This window comes from Hesperophylax consimilis, chromosome 6 (assembly GCF_061612785.1).
Source record: "Hesperophylax consimilis isolate HC1 chromosome 6, BYU_Hcon_1.0, whole genome shotgun sequence".
In the NCBI taxonomy this organism is placed as follows: Eukaryota; Metazoa; Arthropoda; class Insecta; order Trichoptera; family Limnephilidae; genus Hesperophylax; species Hesperophylax consimilis.
Window position 1 is genome coordinate 26381157 of NC_142841.1, and position 25674 is coordinate 26406830.

Here is a 25674-nt window from a genome sequence, read left to right on the forward strand (position 1 = left end):
CCCGAGTAAAAATAAATGCCGCCAACGGGAATTGAACCCGTGCCTTCTGATGTCCGGTCAGATGCTCTGAAACCACTGAGCTATGTCGGCTTATTTCCAACCCGCCAAATGATTCAATATGTACTAGTACCTCAATCAACAATTACTGCTTATTATATTTTTTCACCTGTAAACAACCAACTTTATTTTTGTAGGAAATGCTTTGTTAGTGCCTAATTTCTCACTAAATGGCGTCCAGACATATAATATCTTCATTTATTGGTGAAATATTTTTTTTTACTTGTCAAATATTATTATTTTTAATGATAAACTAATGTTTATAAGACAAGGTTTTATGCATAGCATAAAGGATAACAAATAATTATGAGCTTTTTTAAACATTTGCTGCGAACGAAAACAAAATATAGTGCGTTCCCATAATTATTGTAAATATTATCTTTCAATATGGTTGGATAATTAAGAAATGCCCACATTTTCCCCACAAAAAGGTTTTTTTCTTAAATCTTTCTGTCTTTCACCCTTCAAGGGTGTTCTTGGCCAACATTTCAAATTATGGAGAGGAAGGTGAATTTATAGATCAATTTTGTTTAAATTTCAAAAATATATGGAAGATTGGAGTCGAATTCAGACTTAGAAGAGATGAGATGTTGAATGGAGGGGAGGCAATTTTAGATAAGGCTTGATAGAAGAGAGGATATTTGTTTATAAAGGGACAGCCAAAAATATGTGATCTAATGTTTCCACTTCTAGACCACGGAATGTACAATCTGAAGAGTCAAGCTGGTGAATTTTGAGCGGTACAATGTCCAATCCTGATTCGAATAAGTGAGGAAATCTATTTTTTGTAGAAATGGGGTAATTGTTGAAACCACAGTTTTGATGAGATTGTCCTTGGTAACGAGGCATAACTGGCTCCCTTAAATTGATCAAAACATTGCAGGATCTATCTTTGAGGATGGAAAAAATGTCAGGTAGAGGAATGTGGTTTACGAGGGTTACAATAGGGTTGGATGCTTCTTGTTTTGGCAAGGAAATCGCAATATCATTTCCCACGATGCCAACATGTCTAGAAATCCAAATCAGAGTTACGGTTTTACCAGAGCTTAGAATGGAGGCTACCAGCACTGGAATAAGGCAAGAAGAGGATTGGATTGGTGTTTTTGGAGAGAATTAGAGAGAACAAGCCAATGTTCAAAATTATTTTTGATTATATATATATATACAATCACATTAGAATACTTTACAAATGTAGATATTTTGATGCTCATTGCGAAAAAATTATAGTTTTTTAACGAAACCGCCCAACTCAATTTAGAAATTATTTCTCGTGTTTGAGTTGGGGATATATTTATATATTATGTTGGGAAGATATATTTGAGAGATTCAATTATTGCAATCCACTCAGCTGAAAATGAGTTTTAAATTGGATGAAATAATCATTAGAATTACTGTGGTAAACTTAATAGCTATATACATATATAGATTCTCCCCCAAAAAACCCAATTTTTGAAAAATCTTATAAATTACCCGTGATTTGGGGAATTCTCCACAGCAACCACGCAACTTTGATGTGAATTTTGTAGAGCATAGATATATTACTCATGTATACTGGTTGCGATCAATCAGCAGTTCATTGTACGGTGTATCCAAACGGTGTGTTTTGATGGGATGGTGTTTTATTCGTTTTTTAGTGAATAAATTCAATGTATAATAAAACTTTATATTCAAAAACAGAGTTTGTTGATCTATATGAATATATTTTTAATCTATAATATTTTCACTGTAGTTCCTTATTGCAGCCCAGAGCAAAAAGTATGTTTCTAATTTTCTCTCTTTTATATCTTTTCTAAAACCATATATTTTATTCATATAAAACTAAAATTATATTAAATGACGAATACTGATACTTAATTATAAACCAGTAGGTACTGGTAAAAATATAATTACTTGTACTTAATTATAAACCTTATTATACAGGGTATCCCGGGGTAAAGTACACAAACTTCGAGAGGTGATTCTACATGATGGTAGAAGTAGTAAAAAAGTTTCATCACTTTTTTTAAATTCTGTTGTTTTTTCCCATACAAAATATTTTTCCAAACAAACAATTCAAGTTTTTAACCTAAAAAAAGTTGTAATATCGAAAAAAGTTTTTTTGTCTTTTTTACTTGTACCACGTAGAATAACCTCCCGAAGCTAGTGCACTCCCAGACACCTTGTATTTTATATAACATTAAAAAATCTAATATAAGTAATTTTGCAATATTTTGTCCAAAGAAACGTCAGTACCTCAATTAAAATTCTTTTGTAAAACTTTCTTCAGGCAGCTCAAAATAGAAACCCAATTAAACACAATGATTTCACTTTTGAAAAATAAACTTTACTGAAACATTACAGCCAAAATCATGTATTTTATGTTCTTATTTGTGAGATACTGGAATAATCCCATAAAATAAAATAAAAAAGTGTTTACATAGGACTTTAGTCTCATTATAAATATTACCCAACTATTTTATAACATGCTACCGAGCTGATAGTCATTATGTAACTAAAAGTAATTCTTGATATCAGTTTGATGTTAATCTTGATCTGTTGGCAGAGGTGGCTTGTGAACATTGTATCCTTATTTATTTATAATTTTACAACTCTTCCATGTAGTTTTATATTACTATTTATAATGTAGTTCTATATTACTATTTATAATGTAGTTGTAAAATTGTAAATTAGCAAAACTGTGCTTGAATTTTAATACCTACTTTTTAGCTGTTGCTTAGTTACAACTACTTGAACCAATGAAACCACGGCATCCCATTTGGGAATGTTGTGATACTGAAATAAGTGGAGAATGAACAGAGTAAAAGGAATGTTGATAAATATCTGGTTACTCAGATAAGGTCACTGAAAATTTCAAGTAATGCTCAAGAGCTACTTGCATTATTTTTTAAAAGGCTTAGAATAATATCATGACCCAATATTAGTAATGTCTTATGACAGTTATGACAGTAGTTCACTTCAAACAAAAAATGGCATCAGTGGAGGTAGGCTTTAGAAATATACATACAGTGTGTCAAGGGATGTACCTGACTTGTTTTAATCTGTGATTCCTGACATTCTTCGGAGTAAAAGATGTTGTTGAAATTTTGGTCAGCAGTGATATTTTTGGTTGTATTTTTTTTACTAGAAACATTAGAAAATCAGTAGGTATTGAATAGTTAGGGTTGGGCGGCTGGCTACTCAGCTGAGCGACCAGTGACGACACGTGGTAGAAAAAAGGTATTTTTTTAATACAAAAAACAACACTAAATGTCACGTATACCGAAATTTCATTAGCATTTTTTACTCCAAATACGTAGGTAATAATTCCACTTAGGTACACAGCGCCCCACTGTAAAACCAGGCTGGTCCAAAGGCACATTAATTGTAACTGCCCCAAAATTGTTCAATTCCACCAGCATAGTGTCAAAACCTGAATTCATATTAAAAAGATTAAAAGCTGATTAAAAAAAAAATTGAAACTGAGTAACCTATCTGAATCTAATATCTAAAATATTCTGTCTGTCTATATGTTTAAACAAAATATTTTTTTTAAATGGATAGTAAATACTCTAAAATTACATTAATCTATATATATGTACTGTATTTTTTGGTTATAAACAAATTATTTTTTTAATTTTCACTGTATTTTTTAATTTACCACCACAGTTTTATATACATAATACTATTGATATAGGTGTCCGGGGGTAAAGTGCACTAACTTTGGGGGGTGATTCTATATGATTGTAGAAGTAGAAAAGATACATAACCTTTTTCGAAATTCCAACGTTTTAAGGTAGTTTTTAGGTAAAAAAAAGTTGAAATGATTGTATGGGAAAAAAATTTGGAATTCGATAAGTTATTTTTTTACTTCTACCATCATGTAGAATCACCCCCCGAAGTTAGTGCACTTTACCTCCGGACACCTTGTATAATACCCACGCACAGTCCTTTGTTAGATTTGTTGCATATTACTATTTATAATGTAGTAGTATATTACTATTTACAATGTAGTTGTAAAATTGTATATAAGCAACACTATGCTTGAATTCTAATACCTAATTTTTAACTGTTGCTGAGTTACAACTACTTGAACCAATGAAACCACGGCATCCCATTTGGGAAGGTTGTGATATTGAAATAAGTGGAGAATGAACAGAGTAAAAGGAATGTTGATAAATATCTGGTTACTCAGATAAGGTCCCAGAACATTTCAAGCAATTCTAAAGAGCTACTTGCATTATTGTTGTTGCTGTCTTTCATTGTATGTTATTATCTATGTTGCCGCGTGTATCCAAAAAACTAATAAAAAATAAAATAATAATTTTTAAATCTACCTGAAAGAAACCCCTCCCGCACCGCCTCTGACCACATTTATCTGTAGATAAGTAGGTGTTGTTCATTCGTATTTTATGTCATTGTGAACAGTTTCTTTCTGATGTTATTACCGGATACATTAAAAACACAGGTAAGTTGACATAAATAAATATATTTTTTTAAGGATTATTTTTATAATATTTAGATATTTAATGGATAGGTGGGTACATAATATTTCATTCATATACATTTTCCCAGGCCCCACGAGTTCATTTATGACACAAATGTAACTTTGTACCCACATTGAATTATGCTTGTTTTCAACCTTTGAACAGCAAATGTGAAATTATTGTTCAACATCCTGAAAAATAATTAAACATTTTATGTATGTATATATTTATAGATATATACATCACTGGATGGCGTAACCACCAACCATATTTTCATTGAAAAGTCACGTTATTTTAATACTATAAAACATAATTTAGTAGGTATTCAAAACTTATGCTTTATACAGAATTATATATTTGCTACTATGGTAAGTACATATACCTATATTGTTTGCGTTCATCATATGTCAGTAAAAAATGATAAGATTCTTAATTGTGCATGGTTAAATATTAAAAAAAATATATTATATTATATGGGTAAGTACCTACTTATTCTTATCAGGATTTTTAACAAACCCAAATCCATTTATTATCTCTGAAAATATTTGCTTTTTTATATTCGTAATAGGCTTACTAGTAATATGTTGATAATTATTATTGTCATCTATAAGTGTATTATTTGTTGTCAAATAATTAGCTGTCCTCATTTTTTGTTCCTCCTCGCAATAATTGTGACGAAAACTAAAATTGATTTCACGAATATTCCAAATTGAACTCGCAAATCATGCATAGCTCGGGTATCGTTTTCTATTTCTTTTTTAAATGCGATTTTAACATTTCGATATGGTTCAATCTCTAAAATGAATCATCGTTTCCACCGATCGGTCAGTGGCTGAGTTGGCGTCGCGTTTGTGTCCCACCCAGGCGTAGTGTGTTTATTCCTTAGCTGGCTAAGTCCTCCATTACAATACAAGCAACATTTTCCGCTTACTGTGGTGGTAGTAAGAGATTTTCAAATATTGTCACGTTATTCGTAACCCGGTAAAATGTATCAGTGTAATTTATCAGATTAGTTTTTTTTTAAATTTAAACCCTTCGTGGTTTTGGTAGGTAGTACCTATTTCTTTATCTTGTTTAAATTTACTAAATTTTTATACCATCAATCATCAAATTTTACGTTTCTTCAATAACAGGCAATGGGAACACTTTTGTGGAATTGTAATTACTCGCAATTAAATAAAGAGCGAACTAGGTACACAACATGATTTGAATATTAAAAAAATACATTTATGAATAAATCAAAATAATTAGATATGTTAGAAAGTCGGTGGCATCGCCACTGCCGATATTAGGAATGCAAAAAACCGATGAACCTAGATTTTCCCTTCTTTCTTTCGATAGTTCCCCTTTTGACCACCTGCACAGGTAACTACGTCATTTGGAAGAAACAATACAGCTGGGTATACAGGGTGTATCGGCACTAACCCGACAAACTTTAACCAGCTATTCCTTAGCACATTTGGAGTAAAAAATGTTATGGGCACTTTGCTGTCCGGTAACATTTTTTTTTCAATTAAAAACAAAAAATTTAAAAATTTCCACACTACATCACTGTCATTGGCACTGCGTATTCATGTTCAACCGCTGTTATAAGCAAGTATGTCGACAAGCGTCTTCGCTCTTTCGCACACACTAAATAATAATAGTTAAAAATGAGACGAATGGTGCCGTGCCATTTCGTTGTCATTGTAAAAGTGCGCCAATATAGGTACACACGTGCATTATTCAACGGAATTCGAATAAAATATTCCCAGATGGGTTTTCAAACTTTGACAAAGGATGAAACAGTGGTGACATGTGGTGAAAATATGAATAGTAAATTTTTTATTAAAAAAAAACGTTACCGGACAGCAAAGTGCACATAAGATTTTTTACTCCAAATATGCTAAGGAATAGCTGGTTAAAGTTTGTCGGGTACTTGCCGATACACCCTGTATAATGAATGTCGTGGTTTTTCATATTAATAGTAACTAATTTCCACAATATTTGTATTGCTTTTAGTGCCTGTGAAAGAACCATCATGGAGAAAATGGATTTCAGCGGGAAAATGCCCTGGGGGGAGAAGGTGAAGGTGAAGGTGCGTGCGCCCACCGAAAAGAATGTTTTCGATACGACAGAAATTGTAATCGATAAAGTGATGGTGTTCTTAAAGTACGTATCTCCATCTACATGCCTACATATTAATTAATAGTACCTATCTACATACATAGATATTAATTAATAGTACCTATCTACATACATAGATATTAATTTATAGTACCTATCTACATAACTAGATATTAATTTATAGTACCTATTTACATACCTACATATTAATTTATGGTACCTATCTACATACCTAAATATTAATTTATGGTACCTATCTACATACCTAAATATTGATTTATACTACCTATCTACTTACCTACATATTAATTTATGGTACCTATCTACATACCTTCATATTAATTTATGGTACCTATCTACATACCTAAATATTGATTTATACTACCTATCTACTTACCTACATATTAATTTATGGTACCTATCTACATACCTTCATATTAATTTATGGTACCTATCTACATACCTAAATATTGATTTATACTACCTATCTACTTACCTACATATTAATTTATGGTACCTATCTACATACCTTCATATTAATTTATGGTACCTATCTACATACCTAAATATTGATTTATACTACCTATCTATTTACCTACATGTTTTACATACCTACATATTATTTTACGGTACCCATTTACATGCCTACATACTACTATAAATATATTCACCAAGAAGGAATCATTCAAAATTAAACTGTCGAAATGTAATTAAAGCATAGTAAATAATATTTTATAACCATTCCAAGCATAATTTTGTGATTCCATAACGTATTTACCTTGATTTTTTCCCTCAGGACCCATGGGATCAATATATTTTTTTCCTCAGGACCCATGGGATCAATATATTTTTTTCCTCAGGACCCATGGGATCAATATATTTTTTCCCTCAGGACCCATGGGATCAATATATTTTTTTCCTCAGGACCCATGGGATCAATATTTTTTTTCCTCAGGACCCATGGGATCAATATATTTTTTTCCTCAGGACCCATGGGATCAATATATTTTTTTCCTCAGGACCCATGGGATCAATATATTTTTTTCCTCAGGACCCATGGGATCAATATATTTTTTTCCTCAGGACCCATGGGATCAATATATTTTTTCCTCAGGACCCATGGGATCAATATATTTTTTTCCTCAGGACCCATGGGATCAATATATTTTTTTCCTCAGGACCCATAGGATCAATATATTTTTTCCCTCAGGACCCATGGGATCAATATATTTTTTTCCTCAGGACCCATGGGATCAATATATTTTTTCCTCAGGACCCATGGGATCAATATATTTTTTTCCTCAGGACCCATGGGATCAATATATTTTTTTCCTCAGGACCCATGGGATCAATATATTTTTTTCCTCAGGACCCATGGGATCAATATATTTTTTTCCTCAGGACCCATGGGATCAATATATTTTTTTCCTCAGGACCCATGGGATCAATATATTTTTTTCCTCAGGACCCATGGGATCAATATATTTTTTTCTAGCTTTTGAATTTTTATGTAGTTCCCTAAAATTGCACGATTTTATGTACGTTTGTTTTTTTAAATTCTCGTTGAACAAATATAGCTATTTTTTATATAATTACAGTCGAACATGGTTATAACGAGCGCGAGGGAATCGAATAAATTTGCTCCTTATAGCCGTTATTCGTTATATCCAAATCGCTTTTTTAAAAGACTTATGTACCTACCTACCAGAGATGTGCAAAATGGGTACCCAAAACCATTTGAAATGCAAAATGGAAATGGGTCAAAACTTTTCCATTTGAAAATGCAAAATGCAAAATGGTTTTTAGAAAAGCATTTCAAATGCAAAATGCAAAATACCTATTTTCAAAATGCATTGAAAATGCAAAATGGTTTCTCAGGTTAAACAATTAAAATAATTATAGATTTTTTAAACAATTTTGTCATTTAATAATGGACATCAATGTAGAACAAACATATTACATGATGGTAAATCCAAAAACACCACGACTACAGATTATGAAACCACAAAAAAATTGCGCGGGACTAATGTTGCCAACGTAAAAACATAGAAACTGCTATCTAACATTTAATATTACAGCTTCATGGCTCCATGTTCAGTATTTTTTGTAATGGTATCACTCAATTGCCAGAGCTCCTACCAGAGAGCAACGTGACAAATGTAAATTATCTCTCATAGCGAGGTTGAGGACCGACTGATATTTGGGGCTTATGAAAAAAATGAGTGGAGATAGTAGGAAGAATGTTGCAAAAAAGCATTTAAAATAGAAAATGCATTCAGAAAAGCATTTAAAATGCAAAATGCAAAATGGTTTTTAGAAAAGCATTTAAAATGCAAAATGGAAAATACCCATTTTGCATTTTGCATTTCCATTTGAAATGGATTTATTTGAAATAAAGCACATCTTTGCTACCTACCTACCTCTACTATCAATATATTCGCAAATGGGCAGAATATTTTCAAAATACGAGTAGGTATTACCAACAAAATTAAATTAAAAATACACTTATGTTGCTCAAATTTACTTTCAATGATTTTGCTTTCTTTTTACTTTCACAAAGATGCCGATTTTTTCAGATTGTCCTTTTGAATCTGTTAAATATTTTAAAGATTATTTTCGTAATGCATTTCGTACACAAAATAATAATTATTTATTTCGTTTGTAAATAATTTAGGTAGGTTCCTATATAATTAAAAGATTTTAAAAACTTTAAATATTTAAAATTTAAATTGCTCAAAGCATTGATTAAAATAAATAAGGGTGAAGTAGGTAGGTACCTACTTAATTATTATAACATTTTTCTTTTCTTATGCATTGCAAACTCAAACTAGGTTTGCATCATTCTATACATACCTATATTCCACATGATTCATCCAACGTTGGATTTTGATTTATTTTTGACAAAATGTGTTGGTAGGTAGTTTCCACAAATTATCGTGGTCTTGCCGCTGAGAGCTTCGTTGTATCTTTCTATTTATTACATGCAACATTTATGAGAAGGAGGGAGAAGTTACAGCGGACCTATCAAACGCCGAATGGTAAAAAAATATATACATTTTGGATGAACGAGTATTTACGGTTGGCCCCAAAGCCGTATTTAGGCCGAGGCAATATAGGCAGCTGCCTCGGGCGGCAATTTTCAGAGGGGCGGCATTTCGCCGAAATCTTAAAGACTGTTTAGTTTTCATATTTTCCATAAACTTTTAAAAATTAAAAAAAAATTCAAAAAGTAGCGCTTATATAATTTCTTCGCAGTGCAAGTAGAGATGGAGCCAACGCGCATGCGAACTTACGAACACTTACAGTAGGTCTATTGACTGGTTATTAATGTTGAATACGTCAGCAGTCATAAAGAAGTAATTAATACCTATTTTACATCTTCGGTTATCCTCAAACGTTAAAATTATGAATTGACAGAATTTGATGGAATATACCTACTGTAGATATTAACGGAAATGTAGATTACAAGATGGTCACAGGCCGCCTCTGGTCGCATTGTCATATAATATCATGAATCTAAAAATTCCTGGACAGAGGATTAGTGCGATTTTGTATAGATGGGAAATTTCCTAGCAGCCATCTTGTATGACAACCTTTTGAAATGATTTGTATGCAAAGTGGTATTATTATAAGTAATTTAATTTTAGTTTCATATTTTTAATGCAATTATAGCGGATTATGAATTTTCATAGGTAAATGATGAGACAGGGTATGTTATTTTACAAAAATAAGTAGGAAAGGAATTTTTCATACATCTTTACCTTCATCGTATAATATATTTTCGTCCAGGGCTTATTAGGTTCATGTAAAATGTATACCAGCCTATAGTTACCGTTTTATGTTTACAGTTATAGAGTAAATATTTATTGATTATTATGTTGTATATAAAAATAAAAATCTAAATATAATTTGTTTATTACTTTTTTTACTAACTTACATAAGTTCATTTTAATTTAGCTCTCTGATCTTAAGAGCAAACAGTTTTTTCTTAAATATATTATTTTAGTTACTGTCCAAGCTATTGCGCATATTATATATGTGTAGATTCAGATTTTTCGTTTAAAATTCAAATAAATAGGATTGTAAGCACCGTTTTTTTTCACCTAAGACAACTTAAGTCTGTCCCAAGAAATCTTCCTACAGAAGCAACAAAACTACTTATCAACTCTTACGTAGTCTCACGTCTCAATTACTGCAACGGCATTTATGCCAGCCTTTCACAATATCAAATTGACAAACTTCAATCAGTATTTAATGCAGCAGCACGGCTCATAACCCGGGTTTCATAATATTCGCACATTTCAGAACACCTTCGTAATCTTCACTGGCTCAAGTGCCCTGAAAGAATCCAGTACAAATTGTGCTGGATGGTGTTTAAATCCATCAATGAAATGGCCCCACCCTACATCTCTGAAATATGCGTCCCGGAAAACACTGGTCTGAAGCAGTCAACTCTTAGATCAGCAACATCATCATAAGGCAGACTGATAGAACCTAAGCGCAAGCCAAATACTAAGTTTGGTGATCGCGCTTTCGGAGTATCTGGGCCGAAGGCTTGGAATAAACTCCCTCCGGAACTAAGATCCATAACAAGTCCAACAGAATTCAGGTCTAAACTAAAAACTTACCTTTTTAAGCTGTCATACCCTTAAATTAAATATACCATTCCTAAGGGAAAGTCCAGTCATATCCAATTATGTCCTAAATCCTGTATCTAAATTTCGCTACTAAATAATTAGTTAATGTTAATTAAGTGTTAATCTCAAGTGACCTACCAGCTAAGTATTTTACTGTTAATGTTTTACTGTATGTAATATATAGTTAGTAATAACATAGATCATTGTAGAAATGTATTATATATTTGTACAGCGCCCTTGAGGTGATTTTGCACAAAAACGGCGCTATACAAATTATTCAAATATTATTATAATTATACCCTTGTGGCCTATGTTTTTTTTCACCACTTCCAGTAGTTATTAGTTTATTAACGATTACATAGTGGTTAAGGTTGCCAAGGGCGGGTCGCTACCCAAATACGGCCCTGATTGGCCCATACAACGAGGATTGAAACTGCACATTGCAAGTGTTTCAGTAATTTCAGTGTACCTACATGCGTCAATCACGAGCCGATATCGCTAATTTAATCACATTTAGACGCTACGCTGTTACTACTTACATCTGGTTTTACCTGGATTACTGGATTATTACCGTTATTCAGGGAGTGTCCTTTCTCATAAATCTTCTATTAATCTAATTTCAAAATGATTTCTTATAAGAAAGTGTGTGAATCCTCTTCGGTGGATTATCTGATTCGACTGAGCCATGCTTGCGATTCTTTATTCAGGTAATTTTAACTCGAGTAATTCAGTTTATTCCTACTTTGTATTATTTTTTTACTCCGTGGTCGCATTGCCACCAAAATTTGATAGAATGCATTGTCATCGACACCGAGTCTATAAGTTGAGTTTCAGCTCGATCGGATGTCGGGAAGTGGATCTATTTCCACTTCCAAGATTTGCATTCATTCATTCACAAAAATAAAATTAAAATAGATGTTTTATAATTATATTATTGTATTAATTTTCATTTTGACAATGACGACCTACGTATTTGAGCGGTTATTGAATCTTGGCTACGAATCCGAAGGTCGCGGGTTCAAATCTCGGCTTGCGCAAATAAATTTTATATGATTCATTTGTATTAATTCACAATTTAAATATTTAAAATAATAAACTTTTATTTGCGACACGTTTCAGATACTTTCGTTATCGCTTTGGTGTAAGATCACCATTCCGAATTGAAACATTGAAATGGCTTTAGCCGTGTTTGGTGTCGAGATCTTCAACACCGCTAAAAGCATTTCAAGCAACGTTTCAATTGTTAATGGTGGTCTTACACCAGGGGATAGGTACTGAAGTTATCTTCCACGTTTATTATTATAAATGATTAATTTGTGATTTATTGTAAACGTTGCTCGGGGTTGAATTCTATGGTAAACATCCACTTTTCTCTACTTTCTATAAATATAATATGCATGGGTAAATATATATAAATCTTCCGGAAGAAAATTTTCTAAATGATACAGAAAACTCTAAAATAATAGGTCGTGGATAGCGACTATATTTTATACTATCTAAGTCGCTGTTCACTTTTTTTCTCTTTTCCGAGGCTGTCAATGTAAAAATTAAATTCAATAGAAAAATATATTTGTACTTGGGTAGCAAGGCTGCATAAATATTCGATTTTTAAATAATCTAATTGAATTTCGAAATTGTTTTCGTGTATGACTGTGTGTGTATATTTTGGAATAGGAAATTAACCCATTTCCCGACGAAACTCGACATACAATGAATTCTGTCAACTTTTCGTGTCAATCTTGCATACAAGCGCGCAAATATATGCATTTCTCTGAAATTGGATAGCAGCATTTACAGCAGTTAATATACGAAATAAATGTCGGTGCTACGCCCTACACAATCGGGATTTCTCTCAGTTGTTAACGTGGTTGACTCCAGTCTCTGGGGAGGAAGGTTCAATCCTCGGCCAAACCATTAAAAAAAATTAATAGACATTTTAAAAATTCACAGCAGTTAAGACTCAGTCTCTGTGAAGTATGGTTCAATTCTCAGTCACACGTGTATTGTATATTTTAAAATAAAATGAATAAAAATAGATTAAATATATATAGATACTAAAAAATAATATTTTTTACGGGTGGAATTTTTTTTCTACCTCGTATTTGCATTCATAATTTTTTTTCAAGAATTTGTTTGACAGTGTGGATCGCTTTAGAATGCAAATGCCGATAGCTTGTCCTTATTGTGTAGTATGCTTTGCAAAATAACGATGATTCTTATTATTCCGACCACTGTACACCTACTAAATGACGTTTTTACTGATAACCAAAATCATACATAGCTTGAATAATTCATTACTATAATATTATGATGGTGTGAACATAAACAAACATCCAAAAATGTACGAAAAAATCAATTAACTAAAGTACCTAAGGTTGATACATTTCAATTATTATCGGTAGAACAACATTTTTGTTCGCTGATATCATCCGACCTGTCGGTCGATTTCACTGATAAGTAAAACGCATAATATTTAATTTGTTTCCCCGATATTTGCAGGTAGTTGAGTACCTGCATAATCTGGACTGAAAGTGAGATAATACACACGCACACAAGCAAAGATAGGCACAACTACCTACTAATATAATGCAGATAGGTCACCGAGATAAATATTACGCGATAAAGGTCGGCAATTGTCACTCATTCATACAATACGGTTTCATTGTAGGTACTAAATTTATAAATATTGAAATCTACAAAATGAATTCTATATTGCACATACGAAAACAAACGTTTTTGGGCAACTCGATAAAAATTGCCAAAATATACACGTTTTTTTCTCTCTAATAGCGGGCTCAGACGTTTCGATTTTAGTTGATCAACTCGACGCTTGAAATCACATTGACAAATGTGAACCTTCTTTTAACAAAGTTAATCAAATTCTTTTTTAGTAATCTTGTCGTTCAATACGGTCGGGTTGTATCATCCTAAAGCCGCTGTGTGACCAAATAAACTAATTAAATAACGCATTTTCACTTTTTTTCTTTTTTTATTAATTAATGAAATAAGTCTAAATTTACATGTTTATATATGAAAGTGCTTAACCTTAATACATTTCAAACATTGTGTTATTTAAAATTAATCCAATTATGAAGAATTGTTTCATCAATTATTTAAATATTGTTTGAAATAATGCTAGAACGGGGTCCAAATATGAAGTTTCGAAAATAATTTGCTAAACTGCGGCAGAAACAACGAAGCCTAAGCGGATGTCATGGAATGAATTCTTAAAAAAATCCTCTTTTTTCAGCAACTTGAAAGGATAAAAAATCTTTGGTAGCCGGAGTGGCTCTTTTTTTAAAGATAAAAAAGCTGAAAAAAATCGAAATTCACTTTCGATTTACTCGAAAACGAAAGTTCAAATCCAAAATAGTTAACACAAGGAGAAAAATAAGTATTGCGAATCTCTTTAAATTATTGGTAATCTTTGAGTAAATTCCTGATATATCAGAACACGTGGTCATGCACGTACATTTGCCTCGACAATATATAATGACAAAATGCGTAAATATTAAGATTTTCATGAACATGTGTTCCGACATCGTGATTAGGTATATATTCGTCATTTAGGTACTAAAATTTTATCAGGAAACCAATCAATTCATTCGTTGGGGCTGCATTCCCGTTTTTTACCGGATTACGAATAATTTGAAGAGATTCTTAATCAATTATCAATTTATTTTTATATTTTTTTTATAGTGAATACCTCACAAGAGTCCCAACTGCTCCCGTCTGGAGCCAGTGAGACTATAGCATCCCCAATTGGGGGATGTTGTGAGGCTGAAGGTAAGTGGGGAAGGGAAAGAGGAAGGTGGGGAAGTACCTGGCTATTCAGATCTAGTCACTAAACACGGCTAAAGCCATTTGGAGCAACGTTTCAATTCTGAATGGTGGTCTTACACCAGGGCGATACTGGTAGTATCTTCCACTCTGGAACGTGCCGCAAATATACTATATATTATTTTAATTAATTAATTGTGAAATAACACAAATTAATCAAATAAAATTTATTTGCGCACGCCGGGTTCGAACCCGCGACCTTCGGAATGGCAGTCCAATGCGTTACCACTGGACTATGCCGGACGTCAATACTCAATTTTCTCCATGTAGGTTCTACAAAATCGACTCCAATTGTGATGTAGATTTTTGTTTCCCGCTTTTACCATCAGTTTCCGGACACAATGTATAAAAGAGTAAATACTGGGCACTGGGCCAAGGTTGGCGCCAACCCGTCAACGTGTGAACGCCGTCTTCAACGTTGGGGGCAACATTGGCCGTTTAAAAACGGTTATGTCGTTTAGGCGGCAATTCGAAAATTGCACATTATTAATCGGTATAGAATTTTTTCTCGTAGCAAGAAAAAATTACATTTAAATTCACTATCATAATTTTTTTCCTCAAGTTTTTCGGGAGCAAAAAAAACAGTGAAAATACCCTATTCTGCGTTGACCATTTGATCTTATTTTTTTAATGTGAATATCGCACAAGAGTCCCAACTGCTCCCAACCGTCAGAAGTCAGTTAGACTACAGCATTCCCAATTGGGGTATGTTGTGAGGCTAAAGGTGGTGAAGAGGGGAAGGATAAGGGGAGAGGAAGGTGGGGGAGTACCTGGCTAGATCTAGTCACCAAATCAGGCCATTTCAAGCAACGTTTCTATTCTGAATGGTGGTCTTACACTAGGGTGATACTGAGAGTATCTTCCACTCTTGAACGTTCCGAAAGTACCTATAAGATATACAATTTTTTAAATGAATGATTTGTGAAATAACACTAATTCATCAAATAAAATTTACTTGCGCACATTTGTACAGCACGTTAAATTATTAATTATCGTAATTCGTAAACGTAAATGGTCATTCCACGCAAGAATCATCACGACCATGATGTAACGCATGTAACCGCCCCTGTACACGTTGGGCCAGCGCATTGGCCCAATGCTTTGGGCCAACGTATACAGGCACTCTTATAAAGTCGCAAAAATTAGTGTGTATTAATAGTATCTATTATTGTCACTGAAATGAAAATACGTACTAGAAATGTATTCTATGTATTTTGGTTCTAGCCCATTTAGCACTCTCTTACAACTTGCCTGGCATCGTATTTAATCATCCCATTTGAATTTCATGGTGATGATGACACAGTTTTGTATTGGAAATTTAAGGCCCGATTAGTCATACTTTTTGATCACAAAACACGCCCTCTCAACATTTCTCGTGTTCTTTACTCTACGAGTATTATGTAAAAACATTAATGATTTATCGATGCTGATAAACAATGCGAGAGTTGGACTCCGAACTCCGAGCCCTCTGATGTGAAGACAAATAATTATATCAATTGTTTGAACCAGGATTGCCTGTAATCATAATATAACAATTAATTAATGAAAGACAAAGATTTGAAGAGAAAGAGAGAAGCCCTACACTCCTAAAAATAACAATATTACTAATAAATTAGACTTCCATGGTCATTACTATTCGTGTGTAAGCCCCGCGGTTTATCGAAATCCATGAATCATAAAGATAATAATTGTATTTAGAAGTTAGGTGAACTTCGGCCGCAAGTACTGATTGCTTATTTCCATGTTTCATTCATTCTTCAGTCATGTCACAGAGAAACACTTAGGAATAATCGCGCACTAATTATTGTGAGTGTATAATATTTGTGTTCTTAGTTTTGAGAAAAAAATGTCCAATATTACACGGGTTTTTAAGCTCTTTAATTCGACAAAAATAATATAGTTTTGTGTTTTATTTTTGTTGATTATTTGCTGTTGTGTTTTGAGTGCTGCTTCCTCGTTATGTGTTATGTGCTTACTCGTTTATTGTGAAACTGTGTCAATTTGGTGAATGAGGTCCATAAGCATACGATACTATAATTTATTGATATTTAGCTAATACATCATCATTGGCGCCTCTGCCTGAATCCTCTTAATAACACCTGACTGAATGTCTCCTGTTGTCTCCCTCCAGATCCTTGTGGTTAATGTGGAGTTTGTCTACGTACTTATTTTTTACTTTTTTTACACTCGTTCGTCCTGGATACATCAATGTATCCTATTAATGGGGAAAATGGTTTAACACTCGACATATCTTACTTTGATAGTGACCGGTGCACCCCTGGACCTTTTTACCCAATCAAACTGAATAATATTTTTTTAACCAAAAGGTGTAGAAAATATCTAGTACGGATATGTGCTATTTTATTTATTTGTGTTTTAAATTATGATAAATTAATTTTGACATTATGTGATTATATAGTATAAAAAGGCGTTTATTTGGGTATTTTATTTTTTATGTACGACAAATTTGTGTTCTAACGTAAAAAAGTTAATAATTTAAATTTACGCCCACCAAAAATCTTTAATAAATATATATTTACATTGTAAATAGAACAAAATTATTATTTTAAATATCTATCACTAACTCACAAATATTTGTCAAAGTTACCTCTAAAATCATGGAAAATTGAGTTCATTAGTGGCCTTTATTTTATAAATTGAAACACAAATAAATAAATAAAAATAGCACATATCCGTACCTCTAGATATTTGCTATACCCTGTGATAAAAAATATCAGAGTGGTTGGGTATTTTGTCCTCAAATCCAAATCTATGTTTTATATGAGAAGGCCGCATAGCCGTACACTAAACTATCTTTTACAATACACTTCTGCCTTGATGATGGAGACTAAAATACCTTTTACAGTACACTTTTGCCTTGATGATGGACAATAAAATACCTTTTAAGTACACTTCTGCCTTGATGGTGGACACTAAGCTACCTTTTACAATGCACTTCTGCCTCGATGATGGACACTGCAAGGTAGTCCGAAACGTTCGCTTACGAAGACACACTAAGATTTCTTCTTCTTCGTGAACTTTGGACATAGATCCCCTTTATCGATTTTACCGATTCCTGACGAATCCATCCAGAGCGGGCAAAGTCGCGAGCCCATATCATTTGATCGCTGTTAATTTGGCTCTTTTCGAGTAATTTTGTTTTGCATCTAATATGGGAAGGTATTAAATAAATACATAAACGCTTAGTTGTGGTGAGTACAGAGTACAGAGTACAGTAGGTACCTATCAGTTGAGATTGGAGACTGTGCTGGTAGTATCGGCAACCTCTTACTCCCAATGAACTATTCGACTATCTCTACCTCGCAAGAAGGTACCTAGTACGCCTCTTGTTTGTTGGCCAATTTAATCACAACGTTCTTGCGGCAGTCCACGCTAACAACACGTCACAAAAATCTTAAATTATATCTGCCGGTATCGTATTTGTCTTGATTGAACTGTTAGACTTGTGGTTGTGTTAATTAAACTGTTGTACCTTCTTGGTTAATGTGTTGATTGAAACACTGTACCTATTTGGGTTATGTATTGATTAAACTTTTGTACCTGTCTTGGTCTTGGTTGGGTTGATTGAAATGTTGTGTATTTCTTGGTTGGGTTGATTGAAATGTTGTGTATTTCTTGGTTGCGTCGATTGAACCTTCTCTATTGTGTTGGTAGAATTATTCTGCTTCTCTTGGTTATATTGATTGAACCGTTGTGCCTATTTGAGTAGTCTTGATTGAACTGTATGGTGGGTATGGAATGGTAGTTGATGGAACTGTTGTACCTTTCTTGGTAGTGTTGATTGAACTGTAGTATCTTTCTTGGTAGTGTTGATTAAACTGTAGTATCTATCTTGGCAGTGTTGATTGAACTGTAGTATCTATCTTGGTTATGTTGATTGAAGTGTTTTGTCGTGGTTAAGGTCCCTTATGGAGATGCTGGGCATCAAGTTCGCCCCGTGGACGGTTCCGCGGGGGCGGCGGCTGCAGACGCTAGCGGCCGCGGGGTGGATCAGCCTGATGCTGTGCGGGGAGCTGCTCAGCATGGCGCTGTTCGTCCTCATCATCAGGACGGACTACTACTGGATCATGGTGATCTACGCCATCATCATCGCCAGGAATCGAGACGACTGCAATTTTGGAGCTAAAAGGTGACAATATTGGCTTTTTTTAAAACATACCAGTAGGTATATGAATGAATACAACTGGTCTGAAGATTGAAGATAAAGATGTATGTTTGATTTTATTGAAGCTGTTTCTAATATTAAATATCGTAATCGAGAGCTATACGTTTTAAAATGTTGATTTAATCAAATTTTAAGTGAAAATATGAAATAATTTGAATTATCCTCGCTTAACCTTTTGCAATAAAACTAGAAGAAATTTGTGGACATCACCGAAAGGGACGTGAAAAATAATTAATTTTCTATTCTAGTTGGTCATGGGTAAGAAACTGGAGCTGGTGGCAATACTTCCGGGATTACTTCCCCATGAAGCTGGTGAAGACGCACGAGCTAGACCCGAGCAGGAACTACCTGCTGTGCGTGTTCCCGCACGGCGTGCTCTGCACCGGCGCTTTCGGCACCTTCGCCACCGAGGCGCTAGGCTTCTCCGACCTCTTCCCCGGCATGACGCCGCACATGCTCATCCTGGGCGGACACTTCATGGTGCCCTTCTTCCGCGAGCTGCTCTCCTGGCTCGGCATGTGCTCGGCCAGCGCGCAGAGCATCAGCTACCTGCTAGATCGGCAGAAGGGCTCGGGGCGCTGCGCAGCGCTGCTGGTGGGCGGTGCTGCCGAGTCGCTCAACTGCCACTCCGGGGAGTACCGCGTGGTGCTGAAGAACAGGCGCGGCTTCGTGAAGCTGGCGCTGCAGAACGGCGCGCCGCTGGTGCCCGTCATCTCGTTCGGTGAGGTGGAGCTGTACGAGCAGGTGACCAACCCGGCGGGCAGCCGCATACGCAGCGTGCAGGAATGGGTGAAGCGCGTGTCGGGCATCGCGCCCGTCGTGCCTCTGGGCCGTGGCGTGCTGCAGTACACCGTGGGCGTTGTGCCCCAGCGACACCCCATCGTCACAGTTGGTAAGCAATAAGCATCACAATACACCTTACTTATCTTGCTGACTCTCTCTAAGCAATATAGGGGTACTCAAATAATCCGGTAACCGAACAACTCAGGACAGTGGCAATCAACACACTTTTGAAAAGTGATATAAAGTGTTAAAAGTTAGGTTAGGTTTATAGGCCAGTTTTTTTTCATCACTTTAACTGACCGATCAGTGGCTAACTTGGAATCGCGTCTGGGTCCCACCATGACGTAATGAGTTTATTTCCTCGGCTGGCTAAGTCCTTCATCACGACACAAGCAATATTTTCCGCTTACGGTGGTAGCAGGAGATTTCCAAATGTTGTCAGGTCTATTCGTAGCCCGGAAATGTTTGTCTTTCTTTGAAAGAAAAACTTTATATCACGTATCAAAAGTTAGTTGAATTGCCACTATACTAAGTTGTAATGGACCCAATATTATGTTAAAATGAAATTCTTGCCCTCTTGATAAAATAAAATACAAACTGATGAGATCGTTTTAAAAATTTTAGACTCTTTTACGATCAAAACCCGCTAGAAAATAATAAGTCTGGGACAATCCATCTTGTGAACCCCAAATTACGTATTTTTAAAGACTTCTATTTTACAAAATGAAACTAACACTTAGTTTTAAACCACTTTATTTTAAAATAGTTAGTTTTAAACCACTTTATTTAAAAATAAAGTGGTTTAAAACTAAGTGTTTGTTTCATTTTGTATAATGTCAAGCCACAAAGTGTTTGCTTTCTTCGATAACTTCTATTTTAATTTCACTTGTGTTTTCTAGAATGAATGAATGCAAATTTAATCTTATTTCACATAATCTCCCTTCATACATCTCTCACATTCCTTATCCAGTTTTATTCATGAAATTATCATATGGAATAAATCTGATTCGTATATTATTAATTGTATATTATAGCAATATGACTTACCATAACACCTACATACTACCTACATACTGTAATAAAACAATGTACACTCCATTTCCAGCCACAGGCTAATGCTTCTATGGAAGAGGGGTCTTGAAATATTTGGGTCTTGAACTGCGGGTGAAATAATGAAAAAAAGTTTCGACTGTATTTTTTTAATGAATTAAAAAAAATCTCGACAGCGGAAATTAACCCACTTCCCGATCGAGTTTATACTCGATAGATAGACTTGTTGTCGATGACAATGCGTTCTGTAAACTTTCGGTGGCCATAACCCGTACACACTCGGGCATAGTATAGTAGTAATTTATACCGATTTACAACAACTTTCTTGTTAACTCTTTAAGTTTTTAAGTCCCAAAAAAATATATGTTATTTTTGAAGATAATATCCATACATTTGTTACGCCGAAACGAGAATTATATGAAATTCCCTCGATAGAAAAAATAGCAAAATAAGCTCTGAAAATTATTTAAAAACCTTTTGTTATGTTATTTAATATATTATAAGCATGAAAAAAATCAAGGTGTATCTTTAAATACAACTAAAGCATAAATCAAGGTGTATCTTTAAATACAACTAAAGCATTTGTCGAGAGATTTTTGCTCTATTTCAAACGAGTTATGTTTTATTAAATATTTTCGCAATTTTCGCTTAAGGCGAAGTTTAATGCTAAATCACTATTTTGATTAATCTTTATAACGAATTGGTGTAGATGTCAAAAAATATGATTTAGATAAATTGAAGGTTTTCCTATCGCTTCGCTTGAGTAGATTACAAATAAAATAATAAATTACCCAATAAAAGATATAAATATAAACTACTAAAAATATTTTTTTCCAATAGCAATGTATGAACGCGTAAAGGAAAAAACTTTAAAAAAATACATTATTATAACTAAAATTATCTGTGACAGTTTTACTTGATTAACTTTTTTGCTTTCTTATAAAATTATTTAGAAAATAAATAAAAACTAGTTTTTTGCTTGAAATTGAACGTTTCTAGACTCCGTTTGTCGAGCGATTTTAATGCCTATTACCTACAATAGGTATACCAAGAATATACACATTTTTGGCTTGTAGCTTCCTCTTAATCATTATCGTTTTTTTTAATATTAGTGCGCTCCCTCTAACATTCGTATTTATATATCTCCCTTTCAAACCATCTTTGAACGCTTACTACGGGGCCTTAAAGGCTACATTGGCCTAGAAATAAATTCAGTTCCGTGGATATTTTCAAATATTCAATAATAAAATTTAAATCGGAAATTTCAATTTAATTTTTTATTTCACTATTTACTTTTTCTTTTATGTTGATTTTTGTTATTTACTCCGGGCAGGTATTAATACTTGTGTTTAATGATAAACTTATGTTTATAAGACAAGGTTTATTTTTATGCATAGCACAAAGGTAACAAATTATTATATGAAGGCCAATAAATTGGCCTTCACGAATACGTAATTATTAATACCCTTTTTATCTCTTCTCTCTTTTTATTGTAGTTTTTGTATTGATGAGTATTGCTGTTAATATTTATTTTATTTCTGTTTAGTTTATTTGAATGCACTGTGTAATATAATAAATTTTAACTTGTTTTATGTACAAGCCCAACGGGCGTTAATGAATTAATAAATAAATATACGCATTTCTCTGAAATCGGTAATCGGTATCGGATTACAGCAGTAGATATACGAAATAAATGTCGGTCCTACCCGATCGGCATTAGGCGAGGTTCGTAGAGTTGACGACTTCAGTTCCTGGGTAGGAACGTTCAATAATCGGTCAAAACATTTTTTTTTTAATTTTAAAAAATATTTTTAAATAGATGTATAAAAGTTTAAAAAAACTTCGTTTTTTATGGGTTGACTTTTTAAGTCAAGAGTTCTTGTAGTAGGTATAAATTTGTCCACCAACACCAACAAGATTAAAAATAAATCACTTAAGAGGAAGCTACAAACCAAACATGTGTATATTCTTGGCATACCTTATATTGTAGGTAATAGGCATTAAAATCGCTTAACAAACGGAGTCTAAACGGAATCGTTCGATTTGTAGCACAAAACTGGTTTTTATTTATTTTGTAAATAATTTTATAAGAAAGCAAAAAAGTTAATCAAATGAAACTGTCACAGATAATCTTAGATATAATACTGTATTTTTTAAAGTTGTTTCCTTTACGCGTTCATAAATTTCTATTGAAAAAAAAATTAATAGTTTATTTATATTATTTATATTTTTTACTGAGCAACATATTTTTTTATTTGTATTCTACTCAAGCGAAACTATAGGAAAACCTTCTATTTATCTGAATCATATTTTTGGTATTCATAATGTACACCAATTCGTTATAAAGATTAATCAAGTGGTGATTTAGCATTAAGCTTCGCCTTAATATTTCTTCCAATGCCATGTTTTTAATGCAATTTAATTCCATACGTCTTCTGCTACTGTGCCATGCGTTGTCCATTGTTGCTTTTGTTACTTATGCCCTACAAATTTGAGAACTCTGGACTTCCCCCATTAGGTTATTGGTAACTTGGAAACCTTCTTCAAACTTCACACCCCTCTTATCTTGATTCAGATTCTCTCCAAACAACGATGATAATTATTTATGTAAATTCAATGTGAAGATGTGTGTTGATGATCCGTTTTTTTGTTCGTTCCAGTTGGGAAGCCGATTGAGGTGGCCTTGAACCTGACACCCTCGCAGGAGCAGATCGATCAGTTGCACGCAGACTTCACCAAGGAGCTTATCGACATGTTCGAGAGGGAGAAACATAAATACATCACCAACGCTAAATCCACACATCTTATCATCGATTAAAATCAAACCTCCTCCTCATAGGTACTACCTAGATCCCTACTAATAACTTGTTTTAAATTATACACGGCTGATAAACAACCGATTGCCATACATAAATGGTTGTGTATCAGTTTGTAAAATGTAAAATATGTGTATCAGTAAGTAGGTTACTGTTTATAGTGTTCATCGTATACATTTAACTGGTATATATTGATAGACTGTTGAATAATTGTTTGTTGACCAAATTGAAAAAATGTACCCACTTTTACTAGTATTGTGTAATTACGATTATTAAGTCAGCACATCACATTATATCATTATTAGTTATATAAAGCCATTACAATGAGTTAAAAAATCTATATAAATTAATCTTAATCTTTGTGAAAGTTAACTAATCAACCAACACTCCATTTCTCAGAAGGTCCTGTCCTAGCGGATTATGTTTGCGTGATCAACTTTTAAGCAATTAGTTAATAATGAAATATTTGATTTACTCGGTTGTACCATGTCTTCTTGAGACGTCCCCAACTTCTATACACATTATATTCTCTGTTTATTTTCTTAAAATATGTCAAAACCACCAAAACATTCTTTTTTATCTTGTAAGAACAATGTTGCAATAGATTTTACTGAAGTCACATTCATTGGCGGCTCGTGACTTTTGCGTGTACTAGAATGCTAATATTACAAAAATGGCATTATCAGTATTGCAGTGTGAAAAAAATTGTTTTTAGCTACATCAACAACATCAATAATGCATTTTTTTGTAATATTAGCAATCTAGACTCAATTTCAGTTCAGCAAGTCGCGAACTAATTCCCAAAATACACCATCACTTGCCCCAAGGACTCAACCTTTTACAATAATTAATGGATGCTTAAACCCTTAAGACACTCGAGACCGCTACTGCAAGACCGCTCTTGCAGTGTATGTTGTAGTACATAAGAATTATAAATTACATTTTTAAAGATATTTAATTGAATTATGATCGTTGTGACATAATAACCACTGGAGCGATGGCTACCCAATCTTAGGTAGGTGATTTTTAAATAAAATTAATTATAGCTATAATGATATATTTTTAAATATGGCATAAATGGTGAAATCTAAATGGATTCATTGCTTTTAAGCTATAATCGAATGGTTGAATCGAAAATTGAACACCCGGAAATCTCCATCGCTCGAGTGGATAATATACTTAACAATATTAAGATATTTATTTGGTGCCAAAATAATTTTTATTATCGTTATTACTATTTTTTTAAAATTATTATTATGTACATATATATGTTTATGTAGAACTTATACTTTCTATTTTGTTACGTAATTATTAGTATAATATGAATAAATTATTTGATGTTACAAATCACTGTTACTGTGCTAATTATTGTGGTTATTTCTAATGTTTTAGAGTTTCTGAAATTACCTACCTGGTAGATAACTTAATTACACTTACTATTAATTAATTACATTTAAATAAATAATAAACCGGTAGCCTTGTTGCTGTTTGAAAACATCAATCAGTGTTTATTTTATTGTTATTTAATTTCGCACCTTTCTGTCTATGAGAGTAGAAAAATATAATAAACGCTGCGAAGAACGTAAGTAATGCAATTTTTCAGATTTTCATGTGTAATCAATCCCAATAAGTATAGTCCTTTAAACTGCTGTAAGAGCCATTACACGACGAACCGAATCAGGGGCGGATCTAAGACTCAAAAGATAGTCAGCAAACACAACCTTGAGGGGGAGGGG

At 33.5% G+C, this 25674-nt stretch overlaps 1 protein-coding gene across 6 annotated transcripts; it reads left to right on the forward strand.

The window, feature by feature from the left end:
• Window positions 1-4472: 4472 nt before the first annotated feature.
• On the forward strand, window positions 4473-25431 carry LOC149423137 (2-acylglycerol O-acyltransferase 2-like). 6 transcript variants are annotated; one of them, XM_089632870.1, is made up of 5 exons: window positions 4473-4501; window positions 6522-6671; window positions 19026-19253; window positions 19538-20181; window positions 23783-25431. In XM_089632870.1, the coding sequence occupies exons 2-5, from the start codon at window positions 6541-6543 to the stop codon at window positions 23938-23940; spliced, it is 1161 nt and encodes a 386-aa protein (XP_089488996.1). In that variant the 5' UTR covers window positions 4473-4501; window positions 6522-6540; the 3' UTR covers window positions 23941-25431. The 6 variants fall into 6 exon arrangements, with proteins under 6 accessions (XP_089488996.1, XP_089488998.1, XP_089489000.1 ...); XM_089632872.1 differs by lacking the exons at window positions 4473-4501; window positions 6522-6671 and adding an exon at window positions 11821-11970; XM_089632874.1 differs by lacking the exons at window positions 4473-4501; window positions 6522-6671 and adding an exon at window positions 16869-16909.
• Window positions 25432-25674: the final 243 nt, after the last annotated feature.